Here is a 14,268-nt window from a genome sequence, read left to right on the forward strand (position 1 = left end):
CATTTGTTTTTTTGTTTTGTTTTTTCAGATGGGCTCCAACAGACTTTTATCTTCTTTGCAATAATAATAAGAAAGAGCAACCAAAATGTGCAGTTTTAGCAGTTTGCAAGAAAACCGACGTGTGTGAATAGAAAGAGTAAATATAAAAAAAACATCAAGATAATGATAACAATTAGGATGGAGAATAGAGTGTAGAAAGTCAAGGACAGAGACCATTGCCTTTATTGTTAACTCACTAAATTCAATACAAGTTTCATTACACACCGTTATTTCCCATGGGAAATAAACAGAGGCATTTTAGCACAAGGCTATACTGAGAAAGTATGAAGTGGAGCCAGTGCAGCAAAACAACGCCCGCCCCTTGGTTTGCTAGTACTAGGTTTGCTAGTACTTGGCTTGCTAGTACTTGGTTTGCTAGTACTTGGCTTGCTAGTACTAGGTTGCTAGTACTAGGTTTGCTAGTACTTGGTTCGCTAGTACTAGGTTTGCTAGTACTTGGCTTGCTAGTACTTGGTTTGCTAGTACTAGGTTGGCTAGTACTAGGTTTGCTAGTACTTGGTTAGCTAGTACTAGGTTTGCTAGTACTTGGCTTGCTTGTACTTGGTTTGCTAGTACTAGGTTGGCTAGTACTAGGTTTGCTAGTACTTGGTTCGCTAGCACTAGGTTTGCTAGTACTTGGCTTGCTAGTACTTGGTTTGCTAGTACTAGGTTGGCTAGTACTAGGTTTGCTAGTACTTGGTTCGCTAGTACTAGGTTTGCTAGTACTTGGCTTGCTAGTACTTGGTTTACCAGTACTTGGCTTCCGAGTACTAGGTTCGCTAGTACTAGGTTTGCTAGTGAATGATGAGATAGGCGAGTGGTGGGGGACAGGAGCAGAGGCGTCCATACCTGTGCCTATGGATTGCATGTCACATGGTGGAAGTCCAGCTAAAATGTGAAATGAATGGGGCAGAGTAAGAGAGAGGGCGAGGAAAGAAAGGGCAGAGAGAAAGAGGGCGATTTGGACAGAGAAAGGTAAAAGAGGGGAGTAGGGGCGGAAAAGAGGGAATGTAATGCAGCGGTGAAGCGACGTTTCAGGGTGGGGTGGTGGTGGGGGGATGGGTGGAGAGGCAGAGAAAGCAGAAGCAGGTTTCGATCAGGGAAGCTGGTTCAGTCCAATGGCTAAGAATTCCCCCGAAAAACAACAGGTTAGTCAGAGAGTCACTTCTCAGAGCTCAGGGAAGTACACCCATGAGAGAACCCAGGAAAGCAACAGCCGTGCAATGAGACAGAAAGTACTTCATTCATATCTCTCCCCATTCCTGATCAAATCCTTGTTTGAGTGACTCAGTTAAATCCACACCTTCTTACTGCAAGGGGGGGGGGGGTCAGAATGAAAGGACTTTCAGTCATAAGGAGGTGAAAACAGAACTCTGCAAAAGACTGCCCCCAACAAATCTGAACACTGCAACTCTTGTGACTAAAAAACAGATCATATTGTCCCATCCCCAACAGGTGCTGAGTGTTTGCTCCGTCATGTGTGACACTGATGGATGACGAGCTTCCCTGTCAATGCAGAGCAACGTATAACTAATGGCAAAGCAGGCAGATGGGAGGATTATACAGGAACCAGCTACTACTGTATGTACTCCTGTTAAATAGTGGCGCCCCCAAGGGGTGGCCACGGCCACCCTGATACTATCCCTGGCCCCCCGCTGCCCCCCCCAGCCACGAGCCGCATATGCAGAATATGCTTCTGATTATGCATAATATGCTTCTATCTGATATTTTACATTAGGTGCTGTTCATTTAAATCAATAATGTATATTTTTCTTAACTCTCATATTGGCAGTTTTCAACTAGCCTATACAGTACACTACAACAGCATCATAGAATTCCCGAAATTCAGTCATGGCTTTTGGTTTTGGTGTGCCACCCCAAGATTTTCAGTGGCCCCATTTGCCCCCCCCCCCCTATGAAACATTTCTGGGGGCGCCACTGCTGTTAAAGCAAAATGACACTCTTCAACAGAATTCATATACCACCGCTTCTGAACTAAAAACGACTTTGTAACTCCAACTTGTGTTATTTTTATATTTTTGGTTTAATCGAGGATTTGTGTCATCCTTTAAGGGTGGAGCAACTTTCGCAACCCATGCAGCCAAGAAACCGTTTCAACACGTGGTTGTCAGTCTTAAAGGGGTAGACTGATTTACTGAATTAGGTTCTGCCCCCCCCCCCCGAGTAGTGCTCTAACAATGAACTCATGTATTGTTTGTTCATTGTAAGGTGGGGGACGGAACCTGTAGCAAGATGAAATTCTGAGCCACTAGATGGCAGCAAAGGCGGGATTTTTCAGCCTGCTTTTCATGCCCCTTAAATGGGTTTCTCCTTGCCGGAGTCCAGACCTTTGAATCGGCATCACGGATGAAACAGCGGTTTCTCGGTTGAAATAATGATTATCCAATGAGCGCCGTGGGGGGGGGGGACTACCGATCAGCCAATCATCGCCACGGGTGGGACTAACGCCGTGGTCAAGCTGTGCGCCATTATGCTTTTCATCGTGGCGTGTTCTCTTCGTGTCACTCGTGCGTTTACCTCCACATGGCACGGTTCCCGCGTTGTTTCCCCCCCACAACCCAAAGTCGTGTTAGCATTTCAGGGCGGCACAAAACCTTCTCCCCGCCGCCGGAACCAAGGACGAGTAATAACAACAATGGCGACCGCTTTAGACAAGGCAGAGGCTGTTTTAAATCAAAAGTGTCGCCCGACATCGTAGTTTGCTTTTACTTCACTCTGCTCCGCTCTTAAAAGCCCGCCAAAACCAGAATGTTGGCATGGCTACGCATCGGCGTCAAAATGACGTCAGATTCGGGCGGACACGTTGGTCTCCAGTGATTGGTTAGTAGAACCGAAGCCCCCTCCCTCGCGGAAATCTGCCAGAGTGGAGGCAACGCCAGCCTGAAGACGGAAAGAGCGCAGCGAGTTGACGGTGACGTCTAATATCAGGCAAGGTTTCGCCTCCAAATTACTGAAATATCACCATACTAAGCAAAGCTGTAACACTTTAGTATGGGGAACATAGTCACCATTAATAAGGTGCTTATTAGCATGCAAATTAGCAACATATTGGCTCTTAATTGGTCATTATTACGTACTCATTAATGCCTTATTCTGCATGGCCTTATTATACAACCAGTAAGCCATTAACTATGAGTTGTCCCTCTATAACCTCAGAAGTATTGCTTATTAGTAGTACCATCTCAATATGCTTTGCTTAGTATGGACTTTATAAGGTGGTAGTACCACAAGAAGAGTTATTCTCCCTTACTAACACTTAATGAATATGCTCTGTTCTTACATAACAAAACACACAACTACAAGTGTTCATAGTGTTAAATTACTCTAAATTAAGTTTTTGTTACTTAGAATATGTTCCCCATACTAAAGTGACATCTTGATCATTACTAATTCACTAGTAATTAAGTTTTTGTTTAATTAGAATATGTTCCCCATACTAAAGTGTTACCAGCAAAGCATATTGACATGGTACTACTAATAAGCAATACTTCTGAGGTTATAGAGGGACAACTCATAGTTAATGGCTTACTGGTTGTATAATAAGGCCATGCAGAATAAGGCGTTAATGAGTACGTAATAATGACCAATTAAGAGCCAACATGTTGCTAATTTGCATGCTAATAAGCACCTAATTAATGGTGACTATGTTCCCCATACTAAAGTGTTACCTGATATTGCATATAGAGATCAGCGTCCTCCTTACTTTATCCAAATTTAGGAGAAACTCCTTTTGAGTTTACAAATACTAATTGAACTGTCCGAGGTAACAGAAATACAGGAATTCTGTTAAAGGGTGGCGTTCCCCCTGATAGACAACCCCCGTACGAGTAAGTGGAAGAAGCGGTTCTGAACGTACTCTCGGATGTTTGCATGATCAGCGTCTTGCTATACTGGCCCACACCGCTGGCGTTGAAGGCTTTCACCCTGGACCTGTACGTGCTGTTGAAATGGAGTCCATCCACTGTGCAGATGGTCTCGGTCCCCACGTACACTTCCTGTGAAGACACACAGAACTTGCTGTTAATCTGATGGCTGTCATTGCGGATCCACAAAGCTATTTCTCTTCTTTATTCTAAGCGAGGCGGGCTGTATCTAGGGGAGCCTCTTGGAGACGGTGTACCATTCAGACTGGGCGGTGAGTGGAAGTGTGAGTTTGCACGAGTGAGCGTGGGTGAGGCAGCCTATGCTGGGGAGTATAAATAGATGTGGGGGGTCCACTCTTGTGTGCTTATCATGGAGCTGCGTAGGCGAGCCGCAGTGAGTGAGATAGTCGTGGAGAAAAAACCAGCTTCCCTTGCAGTTTGGAGTATTGTTATAGTACAGCATCTGTAACCTGGTGGCTACCTCATTTTTCCTTCCCTAGTGTTAGCTTGTGTCACTGACTTTTGTCCTTTTGTTTGTGAAGCAGTTTTTAAACTTGTTAGATTCAAGATTCAAAAAAGGACTGGTTGTTAAAATCCCTAGTGTTTGCACTGCAACAGATTCAGTGGAGATCAAACTGGAGATGTCTGCCAAGGTGACATTGCCACCACCAGGACACATCATCAGTTGTGTACCTCAGCATCACAGGGTGTTTCGGCCTTTCATCACAAGACACCCTCCGCTGAGGCAGGCCCACCACAGGTTGATCGGTCCTGGGTGCGTGACCTGTGGTTAGCTGTTCACCCTGGCAGCCCAGACGGCGTCTCTCCTTTTGAGCCAGATCCAGTGGCTAGTCCTCTCAGCAGTGTTGGCTAGCTCTTTGATCACTCTCCTGTGGGCCTGCCCCCTGACTCCTAGTTCCCTCAGGAGTTTTGCTGTGGAGCTGGCAACAAAGCCCCTACAACCCACCTCCACAGGGCGCACCTTCACCTTCCACCTTGTGTCACTGACTTTTGTCCTTTTTTTTGTGAAGCAGTTTTTAAACTTGTCATACAAAAATGTTTCACACAATGTAATTATAACAATAATAATAATATAAAATATACAAGATGCTTGACACTAACTCGGTAGTCAGTGGTAGCAGTAGTAAGCGAGTAGCAGTAGTAGCAGAATTAGCAGTGATAGCAGTGGTAAGTGTAAGTAGCAGTAAACTCGTAGCAGTAACAGTAGTAAAATGACATTTTTTAGATATATCAAATGTGAGGTAAAACTCTTTTATTCCAAACAGACTGGCCTTACATTTACAACAAAATCACTGGCCTCTGTATTGACAGTGAACAGAAGAAACAGTGAACACTGTGGACAGGTATTATAAAGTTCCCAATTTTTACAGCGATGAGATGTTGCCTGCTTCACGCTATCATATGCTTGCAGAATTATTGCGTGGGAGGCTTCCCATATGCACTCGACAGGGATTCACTTCTGCAACTTTCGGTTAGTGCCACCAAATTGCTGCCAACAGGAAAATGAAGGCCGAGCTGCACAGTAAATTTGGCACTGCCTGCCTCCCAATTAGCAAGTAACAGATAAAGCCCGCACATCTGTTGCCGATTGAATGTGAATTAGCCTCAGTGACGCAACAGTTTTAATTAAAAAAGAGAGACTCGGCACACACACAGTCTCAGCCACAGAGTAAACCCATAGGTGTGGTGGCTGAAAAACACTGGTCCATAGCCTTGGGCTCCAAGGCTTTGGAGAAAGGATGAAACCTCAGCAAGGTTGTCCATGCCTGCCTTTCAAGCTCTAAGGAAGGACCCCTCTCTCACGGAAGAAGTGGCTATTTAATTCATATTTCACTTTATACATTTTTCCTCACTTCAAACTTGTAGTTACGTAAAGTGTCTTGCATTCAATTTGTATGTACAAAATATGTCATATGAATAAAGTTTAAATGGCTGATTCATTTAGCTGACGTTATAGGGCCAGTGTCACGGTGAATGAAAGAGTAGGCTAATTTAAATTCATGGGTTTATTGTTAGCAGTGACTGTATGGAGACGCTTGAACTATTCAGAGGGCTGACACAGATATCTCCTGCCATTGTAGTGAGGGCATTGTTCACAGAGGACTATGTTGCCATTATAACGAAGCAGGGGCCCCTCTATGTGGAGGACCAGGGAAGATAGATTACACTGCTAATGTATAGCTATACTGCAACATCTAGCTTTGATCCTGGATCCCACCTCCCGTGGAATCATCCTAGCTAGCAGCTGTGCTACCAGTCTTTCTGCCTGACACCAGGTCATTTAACACCCATCGAAGTCACACGACCCACTTGTATGTCAAGCGGATATCTGCATTAAGGACCCTCGCACATAAAGCCAGTGAATGCACAGCTAGCCGCAAGGTCTCCCTGACAATGCATTACATTCACAACCCCCCCCAAGCTGTGCCCGAGTCCTCTCTGGCGCCCAATGAAGGGGTCTTTGTTGAGATAGTCCTCAATCAAATAGGGGATTAGAGTTTCTGGTAAAGGTGAGTTATTTCATACTGTTTGTCACATTTAGGGCAGTACATTGGCTTGGTTGCAACATTGCCCCACACCTAAAGGTTCCTGGGTTTGAGCCCAGCTGTCTGATATTGAGTTTGTATGTCCTCCCTGTGTTAATGTGGGTTTTTTTTATGGGTGCTCCAGTTTCCCCCAGAGTCATAAACATGCATGGTGAGTGAATTGGAGACTATAAATCAACCATAGGAATGACTGGGTGTAGGCTCTACCCTGCCAAGGGTGTTTCCCTACCGTCTGCCCAGTCCCTGATGGAACAGGTTTCAGGCCCTGTGAACCCAATGTCTTGATCAATCCAGTAGAAAAAATGAATGGATATTTATCATTTACTTTTGCATTTGTAATGAAGATGCAAATCTATCAAGGGTTTCCTTAGAGGACCAAAAAACAAGTATTGTATTTTGTTCAAGTCACACAGATGAATCCCAAGGCAGGAACCTGGTCCATCTGTGATGATGAGGACCTACCCTGAACTGGCCCCCATTTCCATCGTCCAGTTCCAGGATGTACCCGTCCACAGCGATGGTGGAGAGCGGAGGCTGTTTCCATGACAACGTGGCACTGTTGTTTTGGGTGCAGCATTCCTCAAGCTGGAGCATAGGGGCTGCAGGGACTAAGGGGGAGGGGAAGGGGATGGGATAGGGGGAGGTACACAGCCAAGATCAAATTATAGCCCAAAGAGCTACACAAGAAACAAGCACAGGCCCATGCACACACTCCCACTGGACAGGACTCCGTGATGCAAGACCTCTACAGTGGGTGAAATGTTTAATCTATACATCATCGTTGTTTGCATTTATGCTATGTATTTTGGAGATATTTGCCAACAGTAACTGGCTAAATTGTGGGGAAAAGGGTTAGTTGGAACAGCGCATTCGAGGTTTCAAAATTCATCCAATGATTTATAGGTAAATATCTTTTTGTAAATGAATACTGTTGTTCATATACTGGCAGCAACAATTCACTCATACACACATTACTGGCACATCAGTGCTTGTTAATAATGAAAAAAATGTTCACATTAAACAACATAGATGTAAGGTGTGTAATGTAAGTAGGATTTCTCTATTTTATATGAACTTTGAATTTTCAGGGTTACATCAAAAAAGAGAATGAAAGAGAACTGTGTGTAAACAGCATGTCAGCAACACAGGTGTATATGGATATCTGGATGATGATGAACAATCTAATCAGATCCTTTGAACGTACAACTTGCCAACATGGAACGGGTGTTGATAGGGGCATTTATGAAAATGAGAGTGTATCTTTTCGTGAAAGGCAGATAACCAAAGCATTGCTTCTTGTGTAGACCAGGGGTTGGGGTTGTTAATACACATTGCAATATCAACTCCCCCCAGTATACCTTTCATCTGAACAAAGTCCAGTTGGTGGATAGTCTGCAGGAGGGGCCCACTGTCCAGGGTCAGGTCAAAGTCACTGGTCATTCTAGGGGTGAGGGTTCCCTTCCCCCACTGGCTCTCTGTCATGTGGACCCGCCGGATCAGGGCGTCAGAGATCTGCAATAAAAATACTCATCTACATTAGTTCTTAGGATTGGTGTACCTCAAGGCTGCTGTCTCAGCCCCCTACTGTACAATCTGTTTACACACGACCGTATTGCCAAATATGACAACAACAGCATCATTAAATTCACAGATGACACCACAGTGATTGTACTAATAAGCGGCAGTGAGGAGAGGGCCTATAGGAGGGAAGTGGAAGATTTAACCATGTGGTGCCATAATAACAACCTCTCTCTAAATGTCAATAAGACAAAAGTTATCACTATTGACTTTAGAAAGCTCAGAGAAAATCACATTCCTATTTCCATCAATGGGTCATCTGTTGAAAATGTGGACAGTTTTAGATTTCTCGGTTTGCACATCACAGACACCCTCACGTGGTCTCTCAACACCAACGTTATCCTGAAGAGGGCACAGCAGCGACTGTATTTTCTGAGGCATCTCGAGAGTTTTGCTATGAGTACCAAAACTCGTATGAACTTTGATGGCGGTACCATGGAGAGTATGCTGACAGGCTGTGTCACAGTGTGGTTTGGCAACCTGACTGCTCAGGTCTGCAGACTGCTTCAGAGGACTGTAAGGACAGCAGCAGAAATCATTGGCATGGAAATACCACACCTTCACAATATTTACACCACATGCTGCAAAAGGAAAGCCCAAAACATCATTAAGGACCCCAGCCACCCCGCTCATGTTCTGTTCTCGCTCCTTCCACCTAAAAAACCTTACTGGAGCATCAAACATCACACCACCACCCGCTCAGTAATAGTTTCTTTCCACAGGCAGTCAGGCTGCTGAGCAGCTGACGCACCCATATGCACCTCACATTGTTGTTATCCTGTACTGTTCTAGTATATTGTGTATATAATGTATGAATTCACCGTATTTGTTTTTTCGGATGGTGTGTCCTTGTGTTAAGGCAGAGAGAGCCAGAGCACAGGAATTTCACTGAACTTGAACATGAAAAGGGCACTAGCAGACATGCTCTCAGTCAGGGTTAGTAAGAAATGTTATGTACAAATGTGCTGTGTAAATAACGTTTGATTTTATCCCAGAAATCTATGTGATGATCAGAGAATTCATTCTCAGGAGGCTGAGTTGAGAGTGTTGTGTCTCAATAAATCGACTGCACCCAACAAATGTACTACTTTATATGCTAATTTTATTTTGTGATTTAGTATCAGTCTTGGGCGGCGCGGTGGCGCAGTGGTTAGCGCGGTCGCCTCACAGCAAGAAGGTCCTGGGTCTGAACCCTGGGGTATTACAACCTTTGGGGGTCGTCCCGGGTCGTCCTCTGTGTGGAGTTTGCATGTTCTCCCCGTGTCTGCGTGGGTTTCCTTTGGGGGCTCCGGTTTCCTCCCACAGTCCAAAGACATGTAGGTCAGGTGATTCGGCCCTACTAAATTGTCCCTAGGTATGAATGTGGGTGTGTATGTCGGCCCTGTGTGGCGGCCTGTCCAGGGCGTCTCCCCGCCTGCCGCCCAATGACTGCTTGCGTAGGCTCCAGCACCCCTGCAGCCCTGAGAGCAGGATAAGCGGTTCAGGTAATGGATGGATGGCGTATCAGTCTTCAACAGTTGTGTGAAGCTCTTATGCTGTTTGGCGGAATTTGTTAGGTTTCTTAGTGATGCTGCCATTCCTTGACCAAATCTCCTTAACAAAACTAACCTCAAGGGAACCTCCTGGTTAGATAAAGGTTAACAATGAAAGGAATAATGACAAAATAAAATTTAGCGCATGCCTCTGACCTGCAGGAAGCCGCTGGGGTCGTTCTCTTTGATGACCTCCAGGCAGTACTCCATCAGCCCCGTGGTCTGACGCAGCTTCACCGTGCAGTGGGAGATCTGGTCCCGCACCACCTGGGTCAGAGGGCAGCAGGGAAACGGGTGGGGGTAGAGGAGGACGCCGGTAGGTAAATGCAATGAATAATAAAGCATAAACGATATGACAGAGCCAGTTCAGTCCAGAGACTCTCGTTGACAACCGACCTAGTCAGCCCCGGTGACATATTTGCCTCACAAGCAGCCCTGTTAAACGAGCAGGCTGTGTAACGACAACTTTGTGCGGCCCACTGTCGTGTCTCTGCTGCGGCTGCTCACCCTCCACCCCTCGCCTGCAGCCCTGCATCGCTATTCACCAGCTGCACGGCGGCCCACCGCTTCCAGCGTGGGTGGTGGGATAGGTTAAATGCAGAGGATGAGTTTCCCCATGGGGATTATTAATAAAATACATCTCGTCTTAGCTTAACTCGTCCCACCCACTTTTCAGATTATGTTGAGCCGAGCCAATTAGCGTCTGCGTGGGCGGAACTATCGTTTTTTTTTGGGGGGGGGGTATTTTTTTCTCCCGCTCTTCCGAGCCGTCCCGGTCGCTGCTCCACGCCCTCGGCCGATCCGGGGAGGGCTGCAGACTACCACATGCCTCCTCCCATACATGTGGAAGTCGCCAGCCGCTTCTTTTCACCTGACAGTGAGGAGTTTCACCAGCACGTGGGAGCATCACGCTACCCCCCCGTCCCCCCCCCCGAAGAGGCCCCCCAATCGACCAGAGGAGGCGCTAGTGCAGCGACCTGACAAGCTATGCAGAGACCTCGAGGGGAAGATGGAGACATGGAGATGAAGGGGGCAAGAGAGACAGAGAGAGAGAGAGAGAAGGGGCTGAGGCGAGGAAAGGAGAGGAAGGTAGGCCAGATGCGCGGAGGGAGGGAGGAAGGGAGGAAGGAGGGGGGAGAGGACAGAGAAAATGAACAGGTGACACAAAAAGGAGATATCAGGGAGGAATAAAGGCAGAGGATGCAGGGATGAGGATGACAAGGGAAGAAGAAGGGACGAGGACAGGTATAAAGAACAAACAAGGGCGCGAATGGACAAATAAAGGGGGGGGATCAGGTGTTGTGGAGGGACCCGGCTGTACCGCAACCCATGAAATTGAAAAACGGGCTGTCCGGACTCTCAGGAAGGAAGCGTTGCCGGGAGACGAGATGAGCGTTCACAGACATCGCTAACCAGTGGTGTAATGGATGTGCGTCGGAGGAAAGTGACGTTCTGTTTTCGCACGGGCCCTTCAGACGTCAGCGAGATTGGCTGCAGGCGCCAGATGGTTTGAGAGATGATGGATCGGAGGAGGGGGGGATGCGCACCCGGCTCCAGACTTCTGCCACTCCTGCCTCCACGCAACTCCATCACACGCTACCCCCCCCCCCCCCGACAGGCTCCCCGACCGACCAGAGGAGGCGCTAGTGCAGCGACCAGGTCACATACCCACATCCGGCTTCCCACCCGCAGACACGGCCAATTGTGTCTGTAGGGACGCCCGACCAAGCCGGAGGGAACACGGGGATTCGAACTGGCGATGTTGGTAGGCCACAGAATAGACCGGACGCCCAAACACATCAATCTTTTGATAAAAGTGTTTCTGATGTGTCAGCTTGCGTTTCTTGGTTGTTGGTGATCCAGACGAGCCAACTGAGACTCTGTTGAAGCCCTGCAGAAACACCTGTTACAATGCCAATCGATCTATCTGTGTGTGTGTTGGTGTGTGTTGGCGTGTGTGGTAGGCACAACACTCCATTAGCAGCCGTAACACTGAGCAGTCTTCGGCGTGTCTGCTGAAACGGTGTGGAACACGGTCTGCCAGCAATGTCCCCGGCACACATCCGCTTGCAGGTCTGCGCCCACCTTAGGCCGCCTACGTCGAAGCTGTAGGACGATGTGAACAAAACCACCGCTCCCAGCTGCTGCTGCAGCACACGCCGCCGAATGTCACACGAGGACGTTCATTCGCGGATTTGCCGCCACTTTTCTGCACAACTGCAGCAGTTTGCAGGATACACACGCGAGACTACTCAGTACTGTGGCTGCTAATGGAGTGTTATGCCCACAACATCTAAATACACACAGTGTTGAAAACCGTGATTGATCCCGTTTTAAGCGTCCAATCAAATTATCATGAGAACATGCAACCGTTGTTGTTCTGCTCATAACAACCCAACACATCACAACACAACACGTGCAGACTTGTTTTAGGCGCAGTGTAAGGTGCATGGATGAATACTCGCTAGCCCTTGGCTAACGGGCCGGACCCTTTAGTCGACTGGTTAACGTTGTCACCCATGGTGCGGGAGGTTCGCGTCCAGGCTGCGGCGGTTCCCGGGCTGCCCCCTCCCCCCGAATTTGCCACAGTATTGTAACGTGCATGGATAAGAAGACACGCTGGCCGCTGGCTGGCGGGTCTGACCCTTTAGTCGAGCGGTTAGCGATGTCTCCTGCGGTGCGGGCGATATGGGTTCGCGTCCCGGCCGCGGCAGTTCCTCTGGTTGCGTTGTCCCCCGAATTCGCTACATTGGTGTCAGAAGTGGGATGGAGCGACCGTAAGGCCATCGGAAGCGCAGGCGCCCTGAGGCGTGAAGGAGCTGATATGCTTAAGCGCGGGGGTTTTAACCTGGCTAACCTGTGACTAGGCGTTATGTTAGCGGGCTAGCTATCGCTAAGTTAGGTATCTCTGGCCACAGACTAAGCCGGTCACGTTCATCGGGTACCTTGATAACGTTGTTTTGTTAGGCAATACACTGACTTGTTGATAATGGTAACAGTCATTGTGTGGGTAAAAGTAACAGTAATAATACGCCGGCTATATTAGGCAATATTAGCTGGCACGGTGGCGCAGTGGTTAGCGCAGTCGCCTCACAGCAAGAAGGTCCTGGGTTCGAGCCCCGGGGTAGTCTAACCTTGGGGGTCGTCCCGGGTCGTCCTCTGTGTGGAGTTTGCCTGTTCTCCCCGTGTCTGCGTGGGTTTCCTCCGGGGGCTCCGGTTTCCTCCCACAGTCCAAAGACATGTAGGTCAGGTGAATTGGCCGTACTAAATTGTCCCTAGGTGTGAATATATGTGTGGGGGGTCGGTCCTGTGATGGCCTGGCGGCCTGTCCAGGGTGTCTCCCCGCCTGTTGCCCAGTGACTGCTGGGATAGGCTCCAGGATCCCCGTGACCCTGAGAGCAGGATAAGCGGTTTGGATAATGGCATATATTAGCTAGTAGCAAGCTGAATTTTGAGCAGACGAGGGCATTTTTGTAGATTTTGGATGGATTAAGCTGGCTATGGGGTCTAACCACACTGCTTAATCCACTGCCGACATCACTCTTCTTGCATTTGGGGCTTTGGGAAGGGAAAGAAAATTGCATCCCCCTCCAAACTTTTTAAATACCTAGTATCCCAACTTGCAGGTCCCATAGGCACACTATTTCTGCATTTTGCTTTCCGTTGAAAGCTTGACAGACCCCCCCTCAAATAGAGCCGGACAAGAACCATTCTGGGGCAGGACTTTGTGAACAGTCAGTTTTGCAAAAAAGAGTTGTGCTTCACATCTGTGACATTATGTGCCCTTGTTATTTCACACACACTCCCCAAAACCTCACTGCAGTCCACACTGCAGCTCGGCAGAGCGGTTTGATTCAAGGTTTCCTTTGTGATTCTGGCTCCGTAGGCCTGTTGCTGGTTGTGTCAGAGGAGCCTCCTTTCCTCTGAAACCAGCAGAGGTGCTGGACTGAGGGGTTGCTAGGTAACAACAGTCATTTCCATGTTTTCTATCTGAGTTTCCAAAGCTGAGAGCAAAGGAAATCCTCTCTGTGGACGCTAGGTGACTGACAGCGTCACGAAGACTGTCGTATGACCGCAGACACACCGGCAGCAAGTATGTGAGCAATGTACTGGTGACACAGAACATGAAGACGTCCATACGCACTAAGGTGAATGTCTTTCTCAGGGCGGCACGGTGGCACAGTGGTTAGTGCGGTTGCCTCACAGCGAGAAGGTCCCGGGTTCGAGCCCCGGGGTAGTCCAACCTTGGAGGCCGTCCCGGGTCGTCCTCTGTGTGGCGTTTGCATGTTCTCCCTGTATCTGTGTGGGTTTCCTCCGGGGGGCACTGGTTTCCTCCCACAGTCCAAAGACATGTAGGTCAGGTGAATCGGCCATACTGAATTGTCCCTAGGTGTGAATGTGCGTATGGGCCCTGTGATGGACTGGCGGCCTGTCCAGGGTGTCTCACTACCTGCTGCCCAATGACTGCTGGGATAGGCTCCAGCATCCCCGTGACCGCAATTGGGATAAGCGGCTTGGATAATGGATGGATGGACGGAAATATTAAAGACAAAAATTACTTCACAGACCTCAACATCACAAGCACACCTGACACGGACAGCGAGCAAGACGGTCAGAAAGTCCTCTTGTGGAAGGTCTAAGTGTTCAGGCTGGTGAGGAACCTCACGG

The 14,268-nt window shown here is 48.0% G+C and overlaps 1 protein-coding gene across 1 annotated transcript in view; it reads right to left on the reverse strand.

Moving 5' to 3' along the window:
- Positions 1-14,268, reverse strand: part of trim9 (tripartite motif containing 9) — a 61,154-nt gene that overhangs the window by 4,965 nt on the left and 41,921 nt on the right. Inside the window, exons 4-7 of the mRNA XM_056295831.1 lie at positions 9,757-9,867; positions 7,849-8,002; positions 6,953-7,098; positions 3,917-4,055 (exon numbers count right to left, since the gene is read on the reverse strand). Of these exons, the coding sequence (XP_056151806.1) occupies positions 3,917-4,055; positions 6,953-7,098; positions 7,849-8,002; positions 9,757-9,867 (550 nt within the window). The remainder of the gene's footprint in view (positions 1-3,916; positions 4,056-6,952; positions 7,099-7,848; positions 8,003-9,756; positions 9,868-14,268) is intronic.

The sequence above is a fragment of the Lampris incognitus genome, chromosome 16, assembly GCF_029633865.1.
Source record: "Lampris incognitus isolate fLamInc1 chromosome 16, fLamInc1.hap2, whole genome shotgun sequence".
Taxonomy (NCBI): Eukaryota; Metazoa; Chordata; class Actinopteri; order Lampriformes; family Lampridae; genus Lampris; species Lampris incognitus.